The sequence below is a fragment of the Chlorocebus sabaeus genome, chromosome 26, assembly GCF_047675955.1.
Source record: "Chlorocebus sabaeus isolate Y175 chromosome 26, mChlSab1.0.hap1, whole genome shotgun sequence".
NCBI classification, from domain to species: Eukaryota; Metazoa; Chordata; class Mammalia; order Primates; family Cercopithecidae; genus Chlorocebus; species Chlorocebus sabaeus.
In genome coordinates this window covers 39479075-39505849 of record NC_132929.1, presented here as the reverse complement: position 1 = coordinate 39505849, position 26775 = coordinate 39479075, and the positions used below count along the sequence as shown (strand labels likewise).

General features: G+C 48.1%; 1 protein-coding gene across 6 annotated transcripts in view; it reads left to right on the top strand.

The window, feature by feature from the left end:
• DAPK2 (death associated protein kinase 2) overlaps positions 1-26775 on the top strand; it is a 138237-nt gene that overhangs the window by 99375 nt on the left and 12087 nt on the right. For 4 of the 6 annotated variants that reach the window (XM_073012221.1, XM_008016322.3, XM_073012222.1 and 1 more), the window contains 5 exons: positions 5905-6034; positions 14828-14876; positions 15702-15728; positions 19132-19284; positions 20365-20410. In XM_073012221.1, coding sequence (XP_072868322.1) covers positions 5905-6034; positions 14828-14876; positions 15702-15728; positions 19132-19284; positions 20365-20410 — 405 coding nt within the window. Of the gene's footprint in view, positions 1-5904; positions 6035-14827; positions 14877-15701; positions 15729-19131; positions 19285-20364; positions 20411-21865; positions 23541-26775 lie in introns of those variants that run through there. The other 2 variants (XM_073012224.1, XM_073012223.1) reach the window with 2 other exon arrangements.

Here is a 26775-nt window from a genome sequence, read left to right as displayed (position 1 = left end):
GCCAGGGTCATCAACACTGAGGGGTTAGAGTGCAGGGTCGGGGGAAGCTCAGTGAGAACTAAGGGAGTTAGCTGGGTGTTAGGGTGGCTCGTGTCTGTAATCCCAACTACTCAGGAGGCTGAGCGGGGAGGATCACTTGAGCTCAGGAGTTTAAATCCAGTCTGGGCAACATCTCATCTCTTTTTTTTAAAAAAAAAAGATTATCTCTCTTTTAAGTAAGGGAGTAAGAAGAGGCAGGGTTGAGGGGGAAGAGGCTCTGAAAATGAAGAGGAGTAGGACAGACATTCCAAGCCAGAGCAAGGATGGAGCTGAGATGTCGTTCTGGAGTGGTAGTGCCCACCCTGTGGGGATATAAAGCAGGTACAGGCAAGGAATGGGTGGTGAGGCTGGAAAGAGAGCATGGAGCAGTCAGTGCCTTGACTACCTCAAATATCAGGCAGGGCGTTTGGACTTTCTCTGTTGGCCAGTGGGAACACTGAAGATATTTAGCCAGACTCAGTGATGTGTTGGGGAGAAAGGGATTGGACTGCCAGGGAAGCCTCCACCCCACTGCTCCCCACTGACTGACATTACAAACTGTTGCACCTTGGGCAAATCATTTAGCCCTGTGTGAGCCCCGTTTGCTTAGCTATGAAATGGAGTTGATAACAGTACCTGTCACTCAGGATGGCTGCAAGGATCACACAGAGCACTAGCATCAAATCTGGCTTAGTAAACATGCTGTAAATGTTAGTCCTTGCCCTCTGTCCTGGCTGTCATCAGGCCAGTAGTGGAGCTTGGGACAGCAAGAAGGAAGCCTGTGTGAAAGCAGGTGGAGCTTCAGGTTTGGGGGCCCAAATCCCCTGGCCAGCCTATAGGCACCGTGGTGGGCTAGCACGGAAGCAGAAACATCGCTGGATGGCAGGGAGCCATGGCCTCTCTTTACTCCCAGTCAGGGCAGGTCTGAGTCTGTGGGTATGTCTGGTCCAAATGGTCCAATGAGTGGTGAAGGTGGGGACAAGAACCCGGGTCCTGACCACCCAACAGAGCATTCCTGCTGCCCCATGGCCACCTTCCAGCCTGAAACCCCCAGGCTACATCCCTTTATCCAGACCCAGCTTGGGTGTTCCCCCTGCCAGGACCTCCGTTTTCTCATCTGACTTGAGGACCTCCTGCTCAGGAGCTCCTGAGGCCAGGGATGAGGTCTGGGGCTACTCACTTGCATGGAAGCATCACCAGAAGAAAAGGCAACCTGGGGTAGGACGCAGGTGCCAGAGGAGGAAAACAGCTGTGTCTGAGCCAGGCACGTGGTTGCCCCAGGTTGCCAGGCCAGAGTGGCATTGCTGCTTCTGTCTGGGATAGATTTTTTTTTTTTTTTTTTTTTTTTTGAGACAGAGTCCCTGTCTGTTGCCCAGACTGGATTACAGTGGTATGATCTCAGCTCACTGCAGCCTCTGCTTCCCGGGTTCAAGCAATTCTCCGGCCTCAGCTTCCTGAGTAGTGGTGACTACAGGCGTGTGCCACCATACCCAGCTAATTTTTGTATCTTTTTTAGTAGAGTCGGAGTTTCACCATGTTGGGCTAGTCTTGAACTCCTGACCTCAAGTGATCCACCTACTTCAGCCTCCCAAAGTGCTGGGATTACAGGCATGAGCCACTGCACCCGGTCCCCCTGGGCTAGATTAATAAGACCCCTGAGAAGCAAGGAAGGGGAATAATTTATTTTAGTGGTTAGGAGCACAGGCTTTGGGGCCTGAGAGATAAAGGTTAAAATTCCTAATGAGGGATAATACAAGCTAATGTTATAGTCTTGGTTTCGTTGCTTTTCTTTTCTTTTTTTCTTTTTGACAGGGTCTCACTCTGTTGCCAGGTCTGGAGTATAGTGGCACAATCATAGCTTATTGCAGCCTCAACCTCCTGGGCTCAGGTGATCCTCCCACTTCAGCATCCTGAGTAGCTGGGACTACAAGTGTGTGCCACCATGCTGGGCTAATGTTTAAATTTTTTTTTTGTAGAGACAGGGTTTTGCCATGTTGCCTTGGCTGGTCTTAAACTCCTGGGCTTAAGCAATCCTCCTGTCTCTGCCTCCCAAAGTTCTGGGATTACAGGCGTGAGCCACCACACCTGGCCAGTCGTGGTTTCTTTTTTTTTTTTTTTCCAAAAGAGGAATGGTAACACCCAGCACGTGAGGTAGTTGAGAGTTCAATGAAGTATAAAGTATGTCGCATGTTTGCTTAGCACTAGGTCCTGTATATTGCAGGGGCTTAATTGGGGCACCTGTCTTCACTTAGGGCACATATAATGAGCGCCTGCTGGATATCAGGCTCTATCCCAACCTCTGGGGAGATGACAGGAACAAAACCCTTGGGCAACCCAGTAGAGGGTGAGAAGCAGACAAGCTCATCAGAGTAAGAAGCACCGCATTCGGGTATTACAGGGTACTTTGGGAACTGGGGAGGGCGGTAGGCAGAGAAACAGCAGGAAAGGCCTTCTGGAGGAGGTACTACCTTTGCTGAAATGTGAATAGGAACTAACCAGGTTTGGGGTTGGCGTAGTGCGGGGAGAGTGTTCCAAGCAGGAGAGAAGTCACCTGCTGTGTGTTAGATTCTTAGGGTGGGGCTGAGGACAGATGGGACTGGGGGGGGTGGGAAACATGGTCTTGCCCTGAGGTTCTTTTTTTTTGTTGTTGTTGTTGTTTTGAAATGGAGTCTCACTTTGTTGCCCAGGCTGGAGTGTAGTGGTGTGTTCTCGGCTCACTGCAGCCTCCGCCTTCTGGGTTCAAGTGATTCTTCTATCTCAGCCACCCGAGTAGCTGGAATTACAGGCGCCTGCCACCACACCCAGCTAATTTTTATATTTTTAGTAGAGATGGGGTTTCACCATATTGGCCAGGTTGGTCTCGAACTCCTGACCTCAGGTGATCCCCCAGCCTCGGCCTCCCAAAGTGCTAGGATTACATGTGTGAGCCACTGTGCCCAGACTGCCCTGAGGTTCTCATAGGCCAGTGGGGAAACCATCTCTCCTGGACTGTGTGCCACAGAGGTGAGTGGATGTGAGGAAGGAGACTTCCCATCTCTCAGGCAGCATTGCCTTGGAGATTTCAGCCTCAATTCTTCCCCTCCACCACCTCATCCCTGCTGCTCCATAGTCCTGGGGATCACCATGTCTGGTGTTTCCACCTCTGCCCACTGTGGCTCCCACCCCCAGTCAGCGTGTGGTGTGTGGCGGTGTCCTAGGCCCTCATCTATGGTGGTTGGGAGGGCTGGGGCCATGGCCTTTCAGCACCAGAGAGATGTCTCAGGGTCTTTTCTCTGGAGGAGAGGAGAAGTTCCTAAGAGGGTGAAACTGTCTACCTGGGAGATAGTTGGTAGTCAGGAGGTTGCAGCTGACTGCATGGAGTGCAAGGACACTTGGGGTCTGTGGGCAGCCCCCCGTGGGATGGTCAGGGGTGCCAGAGTGGGCCCACTTTCCTGGATCCTCTCCAGGTCATAAGCTGACCTCGCCTACCCTCATGCTCCTTTCTGTACGGCCTTGGGGAAATTTGCGGTGCCTTGGGAAAAGACTTGGACACATTTTCAAAACAGTGTTGAGAGTAATCTCCAGAGGGGAAGAGGAATGAAAAAGCAAAAAATGCAAAAGGAAATGTGTTATTTATTTTTTTTAAAATGGAAAAAAAGTTGGGGAAGGCCTCAGCCAGCTCCCTTGAGTGGAAGTTTCCAGCTGGAAGGTCACAGAGACCATAGGCAGCCAGGGGCACATGGGGGAAGGCATCCGTCCAGATTCAGTATCAGTCCAGCTAATAGCTAGGGTCACCCTCAGCACGCCAGCTGCTATGCTGTGCACTGCAGGGGCAAAGATGCAAAGATGCAAAGATATGAATCCTCCTTCCAGCTGAAGACAGCTCTGGTAGGGGAGCTATGATAAAAACAGCAAAGGACCACTAGACAAGAGAAAGCATGCCAAATATTCATCACAGAAAGGTTCAAATAAGCTTGGTGGGGCCTGGAGGAGGGTGGGGCTCACTCCTGGGGGTGGTGGAGGGTGCTTAGGGTTGCTGAGGAAAGTCTGCAAAAACACGGTGGATTGAGTTAGACTTTGAAGCCCAGCTAGGATTTCAATGGGCAGAGACTGAACAGAAGGCTTTCCAGGCAGAGCAGATGGCGTGCGCAAAGGTGCAAGGTATGGAGGCCCTTCAGTGCTTTAAGAAACAGGGATGTTCGATTTTCTTAAATATTTTTTTTATTTAATAGTTTTATGGTGATATAATTCACATACTATACAATTTATTCACTTAATGTGTACCGTTTATGAAGTTAAATAACCAACACCACCATCATTTATAGAAAATAGAAAAGAAACCTTGTACTCCCCATCTCTCCATTCCCCCAATCCTAGGTGACTACTGATCTATCTTCTGTCTCTGTGGATTTGCCTATTCTGGGTATTTTGTATCAATGGAATATTTTTTGTCTTTTGTGACTGGTTCTTTCCCTTAGCATAATGTTTTCAAGGTTCATTGCTGCTGTAGCAGGTATCAATACTTTATTCCTCTTTATATTTTATTTTATTTTATTTATTTATTTATTGAGATGGAGACTCACTCTGTTGCCCAGGCTGGAGTGCAGTGGCATGATCTTGGCTCACTGCAACCTCCACCTCCTGGATTAAGCGATTCTCCTGCCTCAGCCTCCTGAGTAGCTGGGACTACAGGAGTGTGCCACCACACCCAGCTTTTGTATTTTTTGAAGAAACAGGGGTTTTGCCATGTTGGCCAGGCTGGTCTCGAACTCCTGACCTCAAGTAATCCACTGGCTTCGACCTCCCAAAGTTCTAGGATTACGGGCGTGAGCCACCGTGCCCAGCAGTATTTAATTCCTTTTTATTTTTTTGACTTCATTCCTTTTTATGGCCAAATAGCATTCACATGTGGATACTAGATGTGCTATGGGTGTTCACATCTTGTTTATCCATTCATTCACTGTTTCCCCTTCAGGGCTATTGGGAATATGCTGCTGTGAACATTTGTATACAGATTTTGTGCGGATGTGTGTTTTTGGGACATTTCCTTTAGAGTGGAGTGAAGGAAAGTTGTGTGGTGGGAGAAAGTGGGTGAAGCAGAGGGGACCGTAGTCTGAGTGGTTGGGTGGGAGTGAGAAGGGAGACCTCAGGATTCCATTGTAGCCTCACTGGGAGTCTGGGGTGTGTGAGGGCCAGGCCCATGGGTGTGTGAGGGGCTGTCCCCTACGCTGCACCCACCTGCATTGTTGTGTCAGACCTGGCAGCTGCTTGCTGGGCTGGAAATAGCCTGAGCGGCTGGTATTTTCCCTGGAAATGGGGTGCATTTTTTCCTGTGTCCTGCTGAGGACCAAAATTAGTTAAACACAGAGAGAAATGTGGGCTACACAGTTAGTCTAGAGGAGGGGAATGTTGTCAACAGGAAGCTGGCTGGCCAGGGGAAAGAGGCGGTCAGGAAGACCAAGTCAGTAAGCCAAGTATAAACAGAGGCTAAGCTGGGATGTCCCCTTCCCTTTCACACTTACACAGCAGTGCTGGGTTTGTTTACAGGAAATGCTGCAAGTATCTCTGACCCCATTTGACAGATGGGAAAACAGAGGCACTGCATTAAAGGGATCTGCCACTCAGAGACAGAACGGAGATGAAGGCTGGAGTCTTCAGTTCTGCTGTGAGCAGAAGGTTTAGTAAAACCCAGGCCTTGCCCTCAATGCTTTGCCTGTCTTTGAGTTCACAGAGAAGACTGAGGACACAAAAACAAGGAAGAGTTTATGCTGTTTCAGTCTCCTAAAAAGAACACCAAGTCCCACCCCAAACCCCAAAGCCAAAACACAAACCAACCAGCCTTTAATTATCGTCTTTTTTCTTTTTCTTTTCTTCCTTCCTTTTTTTTTTCTCCTTTTTGTTGTCCAGCCAGAAAACATTATGTTGTTAGACAAGAATATTCCTATTCCACACATCAAGCTGATTGACTTTGGTCTGGCTCACGAAATAGAAGATGGAGTTGAATTTAAGAACATTTTTGGGACGCCGGAATTTGTCGGTGAGTTTTAGGCCTGTTTCTCTCTCAGCTAAGAATCTGGCATCAAAGGTAGAGATCCTGGGAAGAAACCTGTGTTTGGGGCTATGGCCTCTGGGCAAAGAGATGATGCGTTGGGACATCCCTAGAAACCTAATGGGTGGAGAAGGAAATGTCTTGTTGGGCCTGGGGGCGAGGGCCCAGGTGTAGCCTTTGAGTGCTCAGTGGGGCAAGGTGGAACGGGGCCCAGTGGCTCTCAGTGGGGCTACAGCCTATAAGCTTAAACCCTTGCAGCCCTGGCCCCACCTCCTGTTCTTAGATGAGTTTATTCTTGTGAAGATTTAAAATTACCTCGCCCTCTTGAATTCCCATAAACTCAACCTTCTCTGAACTAGCTTTTGATTTCCTGAAAAGGAAAAGGGAAATCATCTGCCAAATTCCACATCCACCCACTCGCCTCTCCTCTATGCCTGGCTTTATTCATGCATGGGGGTGCCCAGCTCCAGTGGGGCCCTGGCTGCTTTCTCTTCCCTCTGTTTCTCTCACCCTTGGCCCAGGCCCCTGCCTGTTCTGTACCCCAGAAGCCTCCTTATAGGGCTTGGGGAGAAAGTTGGGGTCATGAAGAAACAGCCTGTACAGGGGGAAGGAATGAGCCCTGAGAACCACCATCTGTGTATTTGCTTTGGGAGTTGGAGTGGTCTTGGAGATAGGGAGGGCATGCATGATGTCCTCAAAATCTGGGTGCTAAAACTTCTGACCACAGTCAAATCAAAAAGAAAGAATGTGTCAGACCAACCTCCTGATGGATTTTCAGGCTCTGCAGCCACTGTAGAATGCTGTTCAGAGACCCCACAGATCCCAGGGCAGGAAGCCCTTGCTGTATACCAGGCACTATGTCTCATGCTCTACAAACATTCTCTTAATTATCTTCAAATGGCTTCATGAAGCAGAGTTAATTGTTTTCTCCAACAAGTGACTTGTTCAAGGCAACACAACCAGTAGGCAGTGGAGCTGAGATTCAAATACAGATATAGCCAATAGCAAAGCCTGTGCTCTTCCCATTATGCCAGTTTGTCTAAGGAAACCCTGCCCTCAAAGAGCTTACAATTCAGTTGTAGAGACAAGACATCAAACCACCAAATAAGAGTGCCAGAAGGATCTTTTTGGATTCTCTGGTCCAGTTTAACAAATGTGGAGATGGCAGGCTGGGGGATTTTAGTTAAGGTCAACTCAAGTTATTTGTCACCTACCGTATGACAGATATTAGGTGATGTATGGGGGACACAGTGATGTTAAGGAGCCATACTCAGAATGACACACCCAAGGTCACAAGTCGGTGGCCAAGCCATCTTAAACCTGGGGCACAGACATCTAAACTCGAGCTTTGTCTGAAAGAGCAGTTGCTACCCGCCATTCTCATATGTGATAAAAACGCATGTCTGTTAGTTAAATTTATTCTAATTGTTAACAATAAACAACTAGAAACTCAGAGCAATAATGGAAGAGGTGTCACAAGACAGGATGTGATTAAGTGTAAAGCAAGTGAAATAGATGTTCTGAAAAGACTGTTCATATGAGATATCCACTCTGGCAAAGTCAATGGGATCAGTTATGGCCTTGAGTGAGTGAGGGAAAAAGGTCTGGTGTTGGGGTGGGAGAGGTATCTGAAGAGGGGTGGGGAGGAAGCCAGAGGAGAGGAGGAACACCTCCCAGGTTCACTGATACCCTATCAGGGGAGTAAGGCCAGAGTAAGCCATTTATCAGGGACAAGTCACTGTCCACTGCAAATGGAGCCGAGAGTTCACACTAGACTGTTCGTGTGAGTGGGTTATTGATGGATGAGGCTGTACTATGGAGAGTTTTGTCCAGTGGTATGCTGATAAATATCTAACAACCAGGTCTCAAAAACAAATTCCCTAATTTATAGCATTGGCCAATTTCAAGATACTGGCATGTTGTCACTCAATACAGAGTTGGAAAGATATACACATCATTGGCTTTTGTGAGCCAGTATGGTTTTGTTTGCACTGGTTTTGTCTTACCTTAAAATATATGAGATGGGCCGGGCGCGGTGGCTCACGCCTGTAATCCCAGCACTTTGGGAGGCCGAGGCGGGCGGATCACAAGGTCAGGAGATCGAGACCATGGTGAAACCTCGTCTCTTCTAAAAATAGAAAAAATTAGCTGGGCGCAGTGGCAGGCGCCTGTAGTCCCAGCTACTCGGGAGGCTGAGGCAGGAGAATGGCGTGAACCCGGGAGGCGGAGCTTGCAGTGAGCCGAGATTGCGCCACTGCACTCCAGCCTGGGCGACAGAGCGAGACTCCGTCTCAAAAAAAAAAAAAAAAAAAAAAAAAAAATATATATATATATATATATATATATGAGATGACTTCTCCAAACCCTTGGCTAAATTATGATGATGTTCTTTCCCAAGACCCCTGAGAAACAGGTTATAACCATTTTCCCCTGCTCCTACCATTCCTTTGATATTGTAACTTGAGACCCAGGGTCAAAAAATTAGTGTCAACTTTTAGTACTAGGGTGGATTAGGTGTTCTAAAAAGCCCTCCAGCTACAAAACTGGATTTTTTTTTTTTTTTTTTTTTTAGACAGGGTCTCACTCTGTCACCCAGGCTGGAGTGCAGTGGTGCCATCATACCTCACCACAGATTCAATGTCCTGGGCTCAAGTAATCCTCCCACCTCAGCCTCCTGAGTAGCTTGGTCTACAGGCATGCACCATTTTTAAAATGGCAAATTTTTAAAATGTTTTGTAGAGGTGGGGTCTCACTATATTGCCCAGGCTGATCTCAAATTCCCGGACCCAAGTGATCCTCCCACCTCAGCCTGCCAAAGTGCTGGGTGACAGGTGTGAGCCACCATGCCCGGCTTACAAAACTGGATTCTTGAGAAAAATTTTCTTTTTCATGAAATTCTGGTCTCACGGGAAGTAAGAGAAATCTTTATTTTTATTTATTTATTGAGACAGAGTCTCACTCTGTCGCCCACTCTGGAGTACACTGGTGTGATCTCAGCTCACTGCAACCTCCATCTCCTGGGTTCAAGTGATTCTCGTGCCTCAGCCCCCCTAGTAGCTGGGATTACAGGCACCCACCACCATGCCTGGCTAATTTTTGTATTTTTAGTAGAGATAGGGTTTCACCCTGTTGGCCAGGCAGGTCTCGAACTCCTGACCTCAAGTGATCCCCCTGCCTTGGTCTCCCAAAGTACTGGGATTACAGACGTGAGCCAGTGAGCCACTGCTCCTGGCCAGAGAAATCTTTAAACATAGTAACTCCTTCAGTACCACCTGTCCCACCCCCAAAAGCTGATGAGTTGGAGCTAGAGCTAGAGCAGTGAGCAGCAAGAAAATTCAACAGAAGGACCTCCCCTAGAGGCAAGTTCGCTTGTCACCACTTCAGTTAGAGACTAGCAAAATTTAGACGTTCAAGGACATAAGATACTGGAATTATCAGATGTTGACTATAACATCTGATGGATGGAATATATACACTAGTGGAATATACACATTAAAGTACATTTTATATACATAGAAATAAAAGGTAGACTCACAAGAATGAGCAAGCAACAAGAGGTGTCAAAAATGACCAGATGAATTTTAAAAAGAACTGGATAATAGAACTTGAAGGAATTTAATTGCTGAAATTTAAAACTCTGTGAATGGATTAAACATCATATTATATACAGCGAAGGAGAGAGTCGAAGAATTGAAAGAGCTGAAAAAAGTTAGCTAGAGGCCGGGCACAGTGGCTCACGCCTGTAATCCCAGCACTTTGGGAGGCCAAGGTGGGCGGATCACAAAGTCGGAAGATCGAGACCATACTGGCTAACACGGTGAAACCCCGTCTCTACTAAAAATACAAAAAATTAGCCGGGCGTGGTGGCGGGCGCCTATAGTCCCAGCTACTCGGGAGGCTGAGGCAGGAGAATGGCGTGAACCCGGCAGACAGAGCTTGCAGTGAGCCGAGATAGCGCCACTGCACTCCAGCCTGGGTGACAGAGCGAGACTCTGTTTAAAAAAAAAAAAAACAAAAAAGTTAGCTAGAGCACCACAGAGTGACAAAGACGTAGAAAATGAAAGAGAGGAAAAGCAAGAGAGTAAAAAGAGAAAACCCATCACAGGTCTCTTTGGAATTCTAAAAGGAGGAAATAGAGACCAAAAAAAAGGAGAAGCACTATTTGAAGAGAATGGCTGAGAATTTTCAGAACTGCATCCATGCATCCACAGACACAGAAAGACAATATATACCATGCAGAAAAAACAAAAATCTTACCTAGACACATTATAGTGAAACTGAAGGGTACCAAGACAAAGCAATCAGAGAAGACAAATACCTACAAAAGAACAATAATTAGATCAACAGCATATTTCTCCAAACAACAGTGGAAGCCAGTGTCCAGTGGAATATTATCCCCAAAGAGCTGATGAAAAATAAAAGTAAACCCATAATTGTGTGCCCAGAAATAATATCTCAAGAGTGAGGACAGGCATGGTGGCTTATGCCTGTAATCCCAGCACTTTGGGAGGCCAAGGCGGGTGGATCACTTGAGGTCAGGAGCTCGAGACCAGCCTGACCAACATGGTGAAACCCTGTCTCTACTAAAAATACAAAAATTAGCCAGGTGTGGCGGCGCATGCTTGTAATCCCAGCTACTTGGGAGGCTAAGGCAGGAGGATCACTTGAACCCAGGAGGCAGAGGTTGTCGTGAGCTGAGATTGCGCCATTGCATTCCAGCCTGAACGACAGAGTGAGATCATGTATCAGAAAAAAAAAAAAAAAAGAATGAGGGCAAAAAAAACAAAGAAGAACAATTAAAAAACCCCAAAACATTGATATAGAGTTTACCACCAACAGACCATCATTAGCAGAAGTTCTAAAAGATGTACTTCTGAATTAAAGAAATGAACTCTGAAGGGAGGCCTCAAAGCAAGAAGTAAGAGAAGCAAAGAAATCAGTAAATATTAAGCAAATATAAACATTTTTCTGCCTAAAATTGTGATGATGGCTGGGCGCAGTGGCTCATGCCTGTAATCCCAGCATTTTTGGGAGGTCAAGACGGGCAGATCACTTAGGCCAGGAGTTCGAGACCAGCCTGGGCAACATGGTGAAACCCCACCTCTACTAAAAATACAAAAAATTAGCCAGGCATTGTGGCTCACGCCTGTAGTCCCAGCTACTCTGGAGGCTGAAGTAGGATAATTGCTTGAACTTGGGAGGCGGAGGTTGCAGAGAGCCGAGATAGCACCACTGTACTCCAGCCTGGGCGACAGTGAGAGTCTGTTTCAAAAAACAAAACAATAGGCTGGGCGCCATGGCTCACACCTGTAATCTCAGCGCTTTGGGAGGCTGAGACCGGCAGATCACCTGAGGTCAGGAGTTCGAGATCAGCCAGCCTGGCCAACATGGTGAAACCCCATCTCTACTAAAAATACAAAAATTAGCTGGGGGTGGTGGTGGGTGCCTGTAATCCCAGCTACTCACAGGCTGAGGCAGGAGAATTGCTTGAACCCAGGAGGTGGAGGTTGCAGTGAGCCAAGCTGGCACCATTGCACTCCAGCCTGGGCGATAAGAGCAAGATTCCGTCTCAAAAAAAAATAGGATAAAACTAAAACATGAAGAAAATGTTAGATGGAGCAGTGTTTAAAATTAATGTTCTGAGGTTTTTAGATTGTTAGAGGAGCATCAAAATGTTGATTTATATTAGAATTTGTTAGATATCCACAGTTATGTCTCAAAGATAGTTGTTAAAAAAAAGAAGTTGGGGAAAAAACAATAAAACCAAAAGTCTTCATTTTTTAAAGAAGGCAAGAAAGGAAAAGAAAGGCACAGAAAAAAGACAGACAAGTAAAAGCATGTTGATGACAGAAATAAAAGTGTATATATCTCAGATCAGTGGCATGAGAAAGTGAGTTCTGCTTCTCAATCTATGATGAAAGCTTTAAAAAAAAAAAAATTCAGCTGGATGTGGTGGCTCATGCCTGTAATCCCAGCACTTTGGGAGGCTGAGGCCAGAGGCTTGAGCCTAGAAATTTGAGACCAGCCTGGGCAATGTAGTGAGACCTCATCTCTACAAAAACAATTTTAAAAAGTAGCTGGTATAGTGGCACATGCCTGTGGTCCCAGCTACTTGGGAGGCTGAGGTGGGAGGATCGCTTAACCCCAGGGGGTTGAGTCAGCAGTGAGCTGTGATTGTGCCACTGCACTCCAGCCTGGGTAAATAAGCAAGACCCTGTCTCAAAAAAAAAAAAAAAAAAAAAAAAAAATCAGTCTGTCCTGAACTGCTACTTCAGTAAGATACAATAAAAAATAAATTCTTAGGCCAGGCGCTGTGACTCATGCCTGTAATCCCAGCACTTTGGGAGGCTGAGGGAGGTGGATCACCGGAGGTCAGGAGTTTGAGACCAGCCTGGCCAACATGGCGAAACCCTGTCTCTACTAAAAATATAAAATTAGCTTGTCTTGGTGGCGCGTGCCTATAATCCCAGCTACTTGGGAGGCTGAGGCAGGAGAATCACTTGAACCCAGGAGGTGGAGATTGTGGTGAGCCAAGATCGCATCATTGCACTCCAGCCAGGGCAAAAAGAGTGAAACTCTGTATCAAAAAATTAAAAATGAAAGCAAATAAATTATTAGAAAAATGACCACAGTTTGGATGTCACAGCAGTGTCACATTGCTATAAGAGTCTCTAAACGCATAGTCCAAATTTCTGTGCCTATCTTGTTGGACCAGTGACAGTCTATGGACTGTTTGTCTCTGCAGACCACACTTTGAATTATCACTGACCTAAAGAAAGTCTTTCATGTGCACATTAGGAAACACATGCAAAAAAAAAAAGTTCATAGCAATGTCGTTTCAATAATTTTTTAAAATGGAAGCCATTTAAACGAACTCTGAGAGAATGACTAAAAAATGATACACATTCACATGATGGATTACTGTGCAGCAGTGAAAATGTAAAAAGCATGGATGAACAGTCCTTCTCAAGCTACTGTCCTCTCTTTTGTCTCCATAATCTCCAAGCTTTTAAAAAGTGTCATCTATGCTCTTACCTCCACTTCTTTGTACCTTCTTTTTGTTTTTTTTTTTTGGAGATGGAGTTTTGTTCTTGTTGCCCAGGCTGGAGTGCAATGGTGTGATCTCGGCTCACTGCAACCTCCACCTCTCGGGTTCAAGCGATTCTCCTGTCTCAGCCTCCCGAGTAGCTGGGATTACAAGCACCCGCCACCATACCCAGCTAATTTTTTTATATTTTTAGTAGAGATGGGGTTTTGCCATGTTGGCCAGGCTGGTCTCCAATCTTGACCTCAAGTGATCTACCCACCTCGGCCTCCCAAACTGCTGGGATTATAGATGTGAGCCACCGTGCCCAGCCTGTACCTTCTTGACACTCTGGGCACTGCGGGGCTGTGAAATTCAACACTCACTTTCCAGGGATTATCTGCTTGATCTCTGGGGAGCATTTGGTCTTCTTGTCTCCTTGACAGAGCCATCTCTCCTAGACTCTGCACCCTTTCCTGGTCATCATATCGCTGGCTCAGCTCCTGCTCCTTCCTGTACATGGATGGCTCCAAACATGATGGATCTGACCCACTCCCCTGAAGCCTGCCCCTGGACATCTTCCCCTGGCTGCCCCTCAGGCACCTCAAGCTCATTGTCTCAGGGGCCCCCAAGAATGTCCTCCTGCTCATCAGATGGGAGGGACCCTCTTTCAGACCAGACTCAGAGGAAAATGCCTTCTTCTTCATCATTTTCCAGCACTGACATGACTGGTCTTTACCAGAGAGTTCTAAAGCAGGCCACATAGCCAAGGCCCCATTTCTCCTTCCTGTACCTTCCTCTCCCTGCTCTCCTCTTCCTTTTTCAGGTGTTCTGTGTACTTTTCCTCTTCCTATCAAGGCCTGTTTGTAAAAGGTTTCTACCAGGATAACAGACAACTCTTTTCTTAGTCCTTTTGGGCTGCTTTAATGAAATACCTTAAAGTGGGTCATTTATAAACAACAGAAATTTATTGCTTACAGTTTTGGAGGATGGGAAGGCCAAGGTCAAGGTGCCCGTGAGGCACCTTTGGAATCTGGTGAGAGCTCACCCTGTTTCATAGATGGCACCTTCTTGCTAAGTTGTCAAATGACCAAAGGGGCAGACAAGCTCTCTCAGGCCTCGTTTTCTTTTTCTTTCTCTTTTTTTTTAAGATTGGGTCTCACTCTGTCACTCAGGCTGGAGTAGTAGTGCAATTATGGCTCACTGCAGCCTCAACCTTCCCAGGCTCAAGCAATCCTCCCACCTCAGCCTCTTCCCAAGTACCCGGGACTACAGGCATGTACCACCACACCCAGGTAATTTTTAAAAATTTTTTGTGGAGATGGGGTCTCACTGTGTTGCCCAGGCTGGTCTCTAACTCCTGGGCTCCAGCAGTCTTCCTGCCTCACCCTCCCAAAGTGCTGGGATTATAGGTGTGAGCCACCACACCCAGCCCTCAGGCCTCTTTATAGGGGTACTAGTCCCACTTGAGAGGCTTCCATTCTCATGACCTAGTTACCTCCTAAAGACTATACCTCTTAATAGTATTGCATTGGGGATTTGCTTTCAACATATCAATTTTGGGGACACACAAACATTTGGGCCATGGCAACTCCTTTCCTCAGAAATCTTAGACGCAGGTCACCTTTATCTGCTGCTCTAATTTTCCTGGAGATTCAGGATGGAGACATTTGGCACCAAATTCCCTAAAATTCCCTACAACCATCTCTCCTGTCATTTTCACACTCATGTTGACTATTTAATATGACTTCTTTCAGCTCCAGAAATTGTGAACTACGAACCCCTGGGTCTGGAGGCTGACATGTGGTAAGTTGGACAGGCCACCCAGGTAACCTAGCGATCTTTCCAAGGGCAGAAGGCCTCAGATCCTGCTCCAGGTGACATCCCCTTAACTATGAAAGCCCCTTACTCCACACTCACTGTTCAGAGCCTCTGGCTGCTCCCCCAATATGTTAGACCTGTGACCAGGGCAGCTGGAGGCCTCTAGGCCTGGACCTGAGGCCAGTTAGCTCCTGGCCAGGTCAGAGCTTTATCAGGAATGGAGGAGCAAGAAAAGAGGCAAGGTGGAGGGTGCAGGCTCACCCCTGGGCCTGCCCCAGCCAGGTTAAATATAATAGTAACAGTAGCTCACTCAGTCGGCCAACCAAGTGGTCACTGAAAGTCCATGCATTCTGGGCACTGTGCTGGGCCTGCGGATACTGCAGGGATTAGTTCTCTGCACAGATGGGACTCGTTTCATTTGGACCCTGCTTTACAGTTGGCCAAGCACCTTTGTTACCTGGTTTTCTAAAATCCTGCCAACAGTCCTGTGAGGTAGTTATTATCCTCATTTTATAAGGGGAAAAGGGCTCCCAGGTGGTAAGGGACTTACCTAAATCACACAGCCTGCAAGTGCAAGAGTCTGATCTTGAACTTGGGTCTTCAGACTCAGGATTCGGAGCTCAATGACTCCACACACATCCCGGGCTGCTGCTGAGGAGAGGGATGGAAAGGGGTGTGGAGCATGAGACGGCATCCAGGGTCTGCTGTGGAGGAGGCAAGTGACCTCTTCCCCTGAGATCCATGAGGGTGCCCTTGCTCGTCGGGGATTGGACCCAGGCGGCCCTGACTTGACTGTTCTTTATTTTGCAGGAGCATAGGCGTCATCACCTACATCCTGTGAGTATCCCTGAGGTAGGGGCTCTGGCTCAGCTTAGATCTGGGGGAACCAGAAGGAATGAGAGAGGGGCAGGCTGACAGACTGACATTTACTAAGCACCCACCATAATCCAGATGCGTTAAGTCCACACAGCAAGCCTGAGGCTAAGTGCTGTAGGTTCATTGTATCCATCTGACCCTGACATTAAGGTTGAGTAGGCATCCACGGGAGCAGCCTCAGGCTCTCCACTCTGTACAGCCTGTGTCTGCATTTCTCCTGTAGAATGCCAGGGCTCCCCTGTTTAGCCTCCCCCAGACCGAGGTGTACGGGAGAATGTTACTTTTCACTCAGAACCTTTTTTTTTTTTTTTTTTTTTGAGACAGAGTCTTGCTGTGTCACCCAGACTGGAGTGCAGTGGCACGATCTTGGCTCACTGCAACCTCTGCCTCCCGGGTTCAAGCAATTTTCCTGCCTCACCCTCCCAAGTAGCTGGGATTACAGGTACCCACCACCATGCCTTTTGTATTTTTAGTAGAGACGGGGTTTCACCATGTTGGCCAGACTGGTCTTGAATTCCTGACCTCGTGGTCCACCTGCCTCAGCTTCCCAAAGTGCTGGGATTACAGGTGTGAGTCACTGCGCCCGGCCCTTCACTCAGAACTCTTTGGATAGCCCTGTGAAGCTACTTATGCCCTCCCCAATCTTGCCTCTTCTTTCTTTCCTCATTTCCCCAGATCCCCTTTTCTTCCTCTCACTGTCTCTCTCCTCCTTTCTCCTTCCTCTTTGCCTGTATTCAGTTGCTTAGACAGAGATTTTCTGCATAGCTCCAGTGTGTAGTGAGTTACCTCTGGGGCTGGAGTCCCATGATACTATCACTTTCCATCTCTGTGACCTTGGGTAGGGACTTAACCTCTGGGCTTGTTTTTCTCATGAGAAAAACGGGAATCACAAACTTCCTGCCATGGGCGTGTTGTGAAAGCTAAATAAGTCAACATGTACAAGTTTCCTAGCCCTGGCTCTGGCCCATGCACAGTGGGCTGGTGACTATTCATTCCATCAGCCCTTCCCAACCATTTTCCCTTCACGGCACACATGGAAAATGCTATTTTTATAGCACACTGGAGTAAGAGTCAACCGGTTGGGGCAGGCGGCACCAGTGCTCAGTAGCTGAGGGGATCATTCTCTCAATGATCCCTGTGAACCAGGTCTCTGACTCTCCCAGCAGCACTTGGAGTAGGAACCTTGTGTGACATGGTGGATCCCCCTGAGCTGCAGCAGAAGATCTCAACCCTGGCTGCACAGCAGAGCTTTTAATACCCACCATGGCCCACGTCCCACCCCAGATCTATTATATCACAATTGCTGGGGGTAGAGTCTTAGTATCTGTATCTTTTAAAACTCCAGCTGAATTTGATGCAAAGAGAAGGCTGAGAAACATCGATCTATAGTTTCAGATCAGAGCCAGAATAGTCTGACACTGGCTCTTGAAACTTTGATTTCTTCAGGACTCTGATTTGAACTATGAAGGAACTCCATGTAATCCCAGCATTTTGGAAGGCTGAGGTGGACAGATGCTTAAGTCCAGGAGTTCAAGACCAGCTTGGGCAACATGACAAAACCCCATCTCTACAAAAAACAAAACAAAAAACTAGCTGGGTGTGCTGGCCCACATCTGTAGTCCCAACTACTTGGGAGGCTGAGACAGGAGGATCGCTTGAGCCCAGAAGTTGCAGTGAGTTGTAGTTACACCACTGCACTCCATCCTGGGCAACAGAGCAAGACCCTGTCTCAAAAAAGAAGGAATCCCAGTGTCTACTGAGGACATAGTCTTCTTGTGGCTTGTTTGAATTTAACAGCTTTGTTGAGATCTGCTCCATGGCAGGCACCATACCAGGCCCCAGGATGCGACATGAAGGAGGGTCTTCCCTGCTTGCTGGGGCTCCCTGTCTGTGGGAAACACACCATACACCTAACTCACACCCAGTGGAACCAAGGTTAGGCTGGAGGCATGAACATGCCTCTTTGAGACACAGATGGGAGCCACTGGTTTGCTGAAGGTTTATTGAGAGAGAAATAGAGCACATGATTGATGGATCAATTTGAACTGGGATGTAGGGAATGAAGTTAATTCTGTGGGTGGAGAAGGAGGGAAGGGCTATGCTGGCTGAGGAAACAGCAAGAGAAAAGGAACGGTAAACCTTAAGTTCGGCTGAAATGTACCAAGCATGGGGTAAGGACCAACGCTTGATGCCTTGCTCAGGAGTTTAGATGTGATCCTATAGAAGATGGAAGGTCATAGAGGGCTTTTGTGTTCTCACAATAACAATAATAATGGCCATTAATTCCAGAGCCCTTAATGTGGGCCAGGATTACATAAGGCTTTTGTATGCATTTATTCTTTACAACAATCTTGTGAGGTGGGAATTTTATTTCCTTTATTTTACAGATGAGGAAACTACAGCTCAGAGGGGTTCTAGCTTCACACAGCTAATGAGTGGCTTATCAAATTGCAATATCAAAATGTTTCCAGTGCATCTTGCTGCCACCATGCTAAGAAAGTGGCTGTGGAAATGGGGATGACTTTCAAGAGATATTTAGTAAATGGAACCAACAAGGAAGCTTTTGGCCAGTCAGATGTGTCAAGGGAATAGAAAGAAGGGTCCAAGGTGACTCCTGTGCTTCTAGCTTGGGTACATTCATAAAGTAATGTCATTCATCAAGGGAATGCTTGGAATGGGTTTGGACACAATAAATTTGGGACAATGGCACTTCTGATACAGACACCCCTGGATCTTGCCTCTACCAAGGCATCCCATGAGCAACTGAAATCTGAGTCAGGAGATAGTAGATTTAGAAGTCATTATTTGTATGACATCTTTGACAGTCCCTGTTGGGGAACCACACAGATCCTTCCTGTCCCTAATGGCCCATCTATTTCCAAACTTCTTGGGCTCTGCTTAAGTTGCTCCTGTAACCCAGAAGGGCTTTCTGTCTCCTTCTCTGACTGCTGACAACCTCTTTATTCTTTAAGACACAAACGATGCAAATATCCATGTCACCGTGAAGCCGCACTGGGCCTCCCTCTTTCCTGTGCTCCCCTGTCCTTTGGCTGGCCTTCCATTATATTCTGCTTTGTCCTGCTGGGGATCACAAAGAGATATGTTTCTGTGTTTCTCTCCCCTCCGCTTTCACATCCCTTGAAGACACAGTTTCTGTCGGGTGCTTAGGAGGAGCTCCGTGAACATGTATTGAATTGGATTCAGCTGAACAGGTTGCTGGTTGGCTGCCCAGATTGGGCAGGCTGTGTTGCTGGGAGCCTTCCAGCTCCATGCAGCAGTCATGGGGCAGGGTTCCCCTAGTCCGTCATCCCCATTTCCACCTACTTTTCCCTCAGTTATGTGATTCCCTCTCTGTTGTACTCAGCCTAAGTGGAGCATCCCCTTTCCTGGGAGACACGAAGCAGGAAACACTGGCAAATATCACAGCAGTGAGTTACGACTTTGATGAGGAATTCTTCAGCCAGACGAGCGAGCTGGCCAAGGACTTCATTCGGAAGCTTCTGGTTAAAGAGACCCGGTAAGAGGACAGAGAAGCCACTGGTTTCTCAGGTACTGATCCCTTCCTGTCGCCTCTGGCAAAGACCTGTCAGTGTGTCCCTGCTTTGACATAGCTGTCATCTGCACCATTGTGGTCTAATCCGGGCAGGTGCTGGGAAGCGTGGCCTAGCCAAGACGTGGCATTCGTCTTGTTTGCTCAAGTCTTTCTGCTTTCTTCTCCTGTTGAAATGTAAATAACGTGTGTGTGTGTGTGTGTGTGTGTGTGTGTGTGTGTGTGTGTGTGCTGGAAGTCAGCCTGGGTTTCTTTAGGGCTCATTACCTTGTGCAGTCTGTCCCAAAGGCACCTGGAATTCAGATTTGAAAAGGTTAAGTGGCAGGATTTTCAAGCCAGTTCAGGTTGGGAGTAGGAGCTAGTAGGCTCGGAGAGGTCAGTACAGTGCAGCGGTGGAAGACATGCTAACCCTATCCCTTCTCCAGTGGCCAGGGTGAGCCCCGTGGCTGTGGGGTCAAAGAATGAAATAGGCAGGGATTGCAGGGTGCTGGGTACCCGGAGCATGCCCTGGATGGAGCAGGAAGAAAGGTCCACAGACTAGAACACCATGTCCTCTCTATCCCACAGACTTCAGAGAGGGCCAGAGTGGGGTTGTCTGGAGTGCAAGGGCCCTGATTTTCCTGTCTAAGAGCAGTGCTAGGGAGAGTCGCTTACCTAGGTACAGAGCAGCAAAAGGCAGAGAACGGATCCAGGAGGCAAACAGAAAAACAGAGACCAGGGATTTAGCAGTGGAGGGTTGGCTTTTGGAAGATTATGGAAGCTCATTAAAGCATTTATGACTCTTCTTAGGCCATTCAGCTTTGGGACTAACAGTATGGGTTTAGGTAACAAGGCCACTCTATTGAGGGGTCTGCCTGGACTGCTTCCTTCCCCTGGAGGGCAGAATTTGCAGCCGGTTCCCATCCATCTCTGCATCCTCCATTCCACTGGTTTGACAGCAGTGGCCAAATAATGCCAAAATATAGTTCTAAAAAGAGTGAGAACGGAGATGGTTGCTCCCAACTTCTGTCCTCATGGATCATCACTATTTCCCAATCCTCATTGCAGGAAACGGCTCACAATCCAAGAAGCTCTCAGACACCCCTGGATCACGGTAAGGGCACAGCCATGAGTTCCAATGGGCAAAGGGTCCCTGCTCTGTCGCCAGGGTTGGCCTAGGCAGCCAGATGCAGAGGGCCTGTAGAGAGGCCTTTGCTTGAAACGCTGACCCTGGGCACAGATGAAAGCTAGCCAGGGGCCCCAAAGGGCCTGGGCTTATTCGAATAGGTTTATTTGCTTGCCATTTTAAGTTTGTGTGTCTCAAATTCAGGTAACTTATGAAATTAAACTCTCACAAACCTCAGTTGAAACCCTTTTTCTTTGGGGCCAACTTACACAGCGTTCTTTGTTGGAGGGTGTGTCACTGCCACTTCTCCACGTGGAAATCAGGGCTCCCCAGGTGTAGAGAGATCAATGACAATTGAAAACCCCAACTTTGTGACCAGCCCTCCTTCCTTCTGATTTTTGGGTCTCTGAGTCAAGGATGACACTTAAATCAGCCACCCACCTCCTCAGGCCCTGAGGAATGGGGCCCAAGACAGAGGCCTGGTGGGGAAGAGAGACAGCCACTGTTAGGGCAATTCTGTTCCCTCCGGGGAGAGTTGGAGCGAAAAGATGAATCCCTGCCTAACTCGCCTTGCAGCTGGGCTTCTGGCTGCTGGCTTTCCAGAGGCTCTTGCGGTCTGGTGTAGTGAAGAGCACTTTGAGAGGGTGAGACTCAGCAGGATTCAGGCCCTAATTCTGCTGACTGGCCAGCTATGCACACCCAGGGACATCACCAGACTTCCCATTCACCTTAACTGTTACATGAGAAGGTCAGCAAGGATGAAATGACCATAAGAAAGGTAGAGATAAGAGAGGGTGAGGCAGGCCAGGCGCAGTGGCTCATGCCTGTAATCCCAGCACTTTGGGAGGCCGAGGCAGCAGAAGGATGGTTTGAGCCCTGGGGTTCAAGACCAACTTGAGCAACATGCCAAGACCCCATCTCTCTAAAAAATAATAATCAATCAATCAATACAAAGAGAAGGTGAGGCCTGTGGAAGACAGAACAGGAAGGGCTGGAGTAGTCTGAGAGGAGGTCGCCTTCATCTGCTCAGCTTCATCTGCTCATTGAAGGATGGGGAAGGCCCAAGGAGCCCTGAAGGAGAGATGCTCCTCAGCCCCGCTGCGTGAGCCCTGGCCTCATGCACTGCAGCCCTGCGCAGATGCCTGTGGAGTCCTGGCTGCAGCCTGCTTGTCTGCGTGAGCACCCCTTAAATGCTATGTGTGTGGAGCTCTCTGTAATGACTGTGGACCCCTCTGCCCTGAATGAGCATGCAGGCAGCAGCCCCACACCCTTGACCTCACGTACGGTCTGTGGGGCTGCTCATCCCGCCCTGGTTCTCCCTGCCCTGATGCATGCAATGAATGCCAGAGGCCGCTTGTGTGTGCCTTCTGCCTGCCCCTCGAACTGCCCTCTGGGGCGGGAGGCAAATTAACACTCTGGTTCTTCTGTCTGAACACCCACCAGTCAAAAGGAGAAGTCAGAGCCCCCGAAGAGCGGAAGACAGAGCCCACCCAGCTGAAAACCAAGCGCCTGAGAGAGTACACTCTCAAATGCCACTCAAGCATGCCTCGCAACAACTCCTACGTCAACTTTGAACGTTTTGCCTGTGTGGTGGAAGACGTGGCTCGGGTGGACCTGGGATTCCATGCCCTGGTGGAGGCCAACGATACCATCCAGGACGATGTGGAGGCCCTGGTCTCCATCTTCAATGAGAAGGAAGCTTGGTACCGGGAGGAGAATGAGAGCACCCGGCACGACCTGTCCCAGCTCAGATATGAGTTCCGCAAGGTAGAGTCATTGAAGAAGCTGCTGCGAGAAGACATCCAGGCCACGGGATCTAGCCTTGGAAGCGTGGCCAGGAAACTGGACCATCTGCAAACCCAGTTTGAGATTCTGAGGCAGGAGTTCTCCGCAGACCTGCAGTGGATCCAGGAGCTGGTGGGCAGCTTCCAGCTGGAGAGTGGGAGCTCCGAGGGCCTGGGCTCTGCATTCCACCAGGACACCAGTGAACCCCTGTCAGAGCTGCTCAGCAGATCATGCACTGAGGAAGTTCTGGCCGGCTGGAAGCTCTGATCACCAGAATCTAGTCAGTGGTGCATTCCAAGAGGTTTGCAGAAGCATGTTCTCATCCATCCTGCTGCGGCATCCAGCTAGAATTAACCTGCAGGGGTGTGTGTCTGTAGTATAGCCTTCCACCCTCTCCACAGAATCCAGAATCGCTGAGGTGCCAGTTCATTCTTCATTCTGCACCTCCCCTCACCAATCTGGTTTTCTGGGAGGGTACTGGCAGGGCAGCCAAGCTGTTAAAACAATTAGAGAGTGAATACCCCTCAGGGTCCCCTTCTCCAGAGGGAGGATGGCTGGCCCTGGAGAGATGCTTGAGAATTGGTTTGTGATGAAGGATTTGTTCACATCTCACTCTCTGCCTACATACCTTATGGACTGTAGATCTTGGGTAATATTTGAGTTAATTCAGAATAACTAAGTCAGCATGGTGCTTTCCTACTACAGAAGCAGGGATTTAAAATGCATAGAGAAAATAATATTGCCTTTCGTTTGCATTGATTTTTCACTTACTGTGCACTTATGTCTGACAAATGACCTCACTTGATCCTTAAAAGAACTCAGTGAGATAGGAAGGTGGGTGGCATTATTATTATTATTATTATTTCCATGCAACTGATGAGAAAATTGACTCAGGGAAAATGATATAGTCAATCAATACAGATGAAACAGAAACCCAGGATTCCCATCTCTAAGATGAGGTATATGGGAGAAAGTAGTAAGGCTTTGCTGTAAATAGCTACCTTAATATTAAAGTCCAGGTCCCAGAGGCAAAGTAAGCAACTTCATGCATTCTGCCAGGTGTAGGTGCAATGCATACACCTGCAGATGATTGTCTCAGGAGCTCTGTCCCAGAAGGTACAGTCATTGTCCCTACTCAGCCGTGTCTGTGTCTGAAGACCAGTCTGCAAGCAGGAGAGAAGGAAAGGAGTCTTCCCATTCCCCACCCTTTCCCCTCTTCTGGCTAATGGCCCCAACTTTGTGTCGAGAATAAAGACCAGAAGGTCCTCAACAGGAGGTTCCTTTTCTTATATACCTAGGCCATTGGGCCTTGAAGGCCTAAGAAATTCCATGAGGGTTTTTGAAAAGGGCAAACGTAAAGATGAGGAAGCACAAGGCCACATGGTCCTTTCATGACTCAAAGCTTTGAGCACCCCTCCCCAAGGATGATAAGATCTCATCTCCCTTTCTCTTGGGGAGGGGACAGTCAACCTACTCATATCAACAGAGCTTGGCATAGGAGCCCATTGCTGAGCTAGAAGCTTGTGGGTGGGGCATAACTTGTATAGTTCAAAGTGTCTTCACGGCCTCACAAAACATCCCTATCTTATAGGCAGACTAAATGATATTCCCAATTTAGAGATGAGGAAACAGACAGAGGATGGGATTTTCCCAAAGTCACATCATTATGGCAAAAGTAGAGGCCTTCTGATGACAAGTCTGTTGCTCTTTCTGCTTCCCCTGGCTGCGCCAGGCTCCAGAGGTTTACTGCCTGCTTGTGGGGCAGCTCACACCTGGATTCATCCATCCATTTACAAATTATACTTAGGCATCAACCAACTGCCAGTTGCCTGGCTTGACTCTGGGGATACAATGTTGAGTAAAAACAGGCCTGATTCCTGCCTCACGGAGTGCTCAGTCCAGCGAAGGATTTGAACATTGATCAAGAATCACAGAAAGGTAGAGCTGCAGCTTGTGTTTATGCTGGGAGAGAAGCACGTAGTACTGCAGGGGCCTGCCATCGGGGTCTGACAGCGTCAGGGGAAGCGTCCTGAAGAGTGACACTGGAACGGAGATCAGCTAAGCCAACCAGGGAGAGTGAAGTTTCCCAACAGAGCCACCATGCCAGGCCTCTGTGATGAGAGGCAGTGTGGAAGGTTAAGAATGCAAGGATTGGCCCGGCGCGGTGGCTCAAGTCTGTAATCCCAGCACTTTGGGAGGCCGAGACGGGCGGATCACGAGGTCAGGAGATCGAGACCATCCTGGCTAACACGGTGAAACCCCGTCTCTACTAAAAAATACAAAAAACTAGCCGGGCGAGGTGGCGGGCGCCTGTAGTCCCAGCTAATTGGGAGGCTGAGGCAGGAGAATGGTGTGAACCCGGGAGGCAGAGCTTGCAGTGAGCCGAGATCTGGCCACTGCACTCCAGCCTGGGCGACAGAGCAAGACTCCGTCTCAAAAAAAAAAAAAAAAAAAAAAAAAAAGAATGCAAGGATTGAAAGCTGGAGGGGAGAGAATGGAATATAGTGTGGAAATGACCAGAGAACAGGCAGGACCAGCAGGGCTTTGGCCATGTAGAAGAACTCTGCCTTTATCCCAAAAGTCAAGGGAAGCCAGCAGGTTCCCGGTGCTAGGCAGGGAATGCCTCATGAACAGCTCAGATAAGAAGTGGTTTAGGACAAGACAGGAAAGTTTCATCTCATGAAACCATTTCTTCAAAATCCTATCTCCTTTTCTATTCACATGAAGGATCATTTCAAATATCATATACAATATTTGTAATAGAAACTTTCTTCATCACTTACGAGAAACCATGGTGATAAGATGCATCATCATTTTATGAACCACTAAGAAAAAAACCCTAAGATGGGGAGTCTAATAGGAACCTCCCTCTACCCCCACCAAATAAAGCTGTGATGCCCTCAGTGAGAGGGTAAATGAGAAAGGGGGAGCAAGGAAACCCGTGTGTCTCAACCTTGACACTGAGTGGGGGTGAAAAATCCTCCCCTGAGAACAGGAGTCACAAGCCGGTGGTACTCATGCAGGTTGCTTTCTGAATTTGTACAATCAGTGTGATCTAAAAGAACATCAAGCAGAGAATGTAACGTCCAACAGTCTGAGGCTGGGTGGCCCTGGACGGCTAGCAGAAACAGTACTGTCCTCTTCCGGAGCACCTGCCTTCTCTCCAGGCCAACAGTAAGAATATGATACCATCGTCTGGGAGATGCCTCCTGACTTCAGAGATCCAAAAATGTACATCTTGGAACCAATGAAAGATGACAAAAGCTCCGTTTCCTACATCCCACCCAAGAGAATTGGTTCAAATAACCTGTCTACAGTCTCTGCAAGGTCTTACCTGCCCTGTCACAGGAAGTTGTATACATGTTTGGTGCTGAGACACTGCAAATATTAAATGTCCCTTTGGTCATGTTAACAGAACATTACCTTCACACAGCCAGGTTTCTAAGGAGAGGAAGCCACTGATGGGGCAACACAGGGCAAGCTCTTTGGTGAAGGTCAAAATAGAATGCAGGCCCGGTGTGGTGGCTCACGCCTGTAATCCCAGCACCTTGGGAGGCTGAGGTGGGTGGATCAAATGAGGTCAGGAGTGCGAGACCAGCCTGGCCAACATGGAGAAACCCTGTCTCTACTAAAGATATAAAAATTAGCTGGGCGTGGTGGTGGGTGTCTATAGGGCCAGCTACTCAGGACACTCGGGAGGCTGAGGCAGGAGAATCTCTCAAACCTGGAAGGTGGAGGTTGCAGTGAGCCAAGATTGCACCACCGCACTCCAGGCTGGGTAACAGAGTGAGACTCTGTCTCAAAAAATAAAAATAGAATACAGTAAAAGAGTAAAATGTTAGCAATGATTTGAATGGGGGAAATTGGGAAAAGGGAGGGAAAAGTGGTTATTTTAGAATCGTGATCAGTTACACACAGCACTGAGAGTCACCCGTTTAGTCGGCCCCAAGCTGGACTCCGAACTCTAAGTGGTTTTCCTTACAGCAGTGAGATCGTCCTCTCTGTGCTCACGTCCAGTTATTGTAACTGCTTCTCACTTAGACATGTCATAAACAGGCCTTTCTCTGTACAAAGAGCTTCTAAAGACAAAGAGAGTTGAGAAATGCCCCCCAAGTCTTTTGGGGAAAGCAGAGGAGACCGTGACCTTCTTCTGTGTCCTGGCCAGCCAAAGTCCTGTCCTCCCATGGTGTCGGAACCTGATGCTGGGGGAACCAGGGGGTCCTGTGGGATGCAGCCACAGGACCTGCTTATCTCTGCGCCCCACACGCCCTCAGCTGACTTTTTACAACAGTGTTGAGGGCTAACAGTGGCAGGAAGGGCTATGGGAGTGGACTGTTTCGCTGGTGCCTAGAGGAGGGAAGGCTTGTGGGTGCTGCTCTGTGGGCAGCCCCTCTGCCATTGAGGATTTTTAATTCACTAAACTGCAAATTTTTTGGGGGGGGGCGGGAGGACAGCCTCACTGTGTTGTCCAGGCTGGAGTGCAGTGGCACGATCTCGGCTCACTCCAACCTCTGCCTCCCAGGTTCAAGCAATTGTCCTGCCTCGGTCTCCTGAGTAGCTGGAACTAC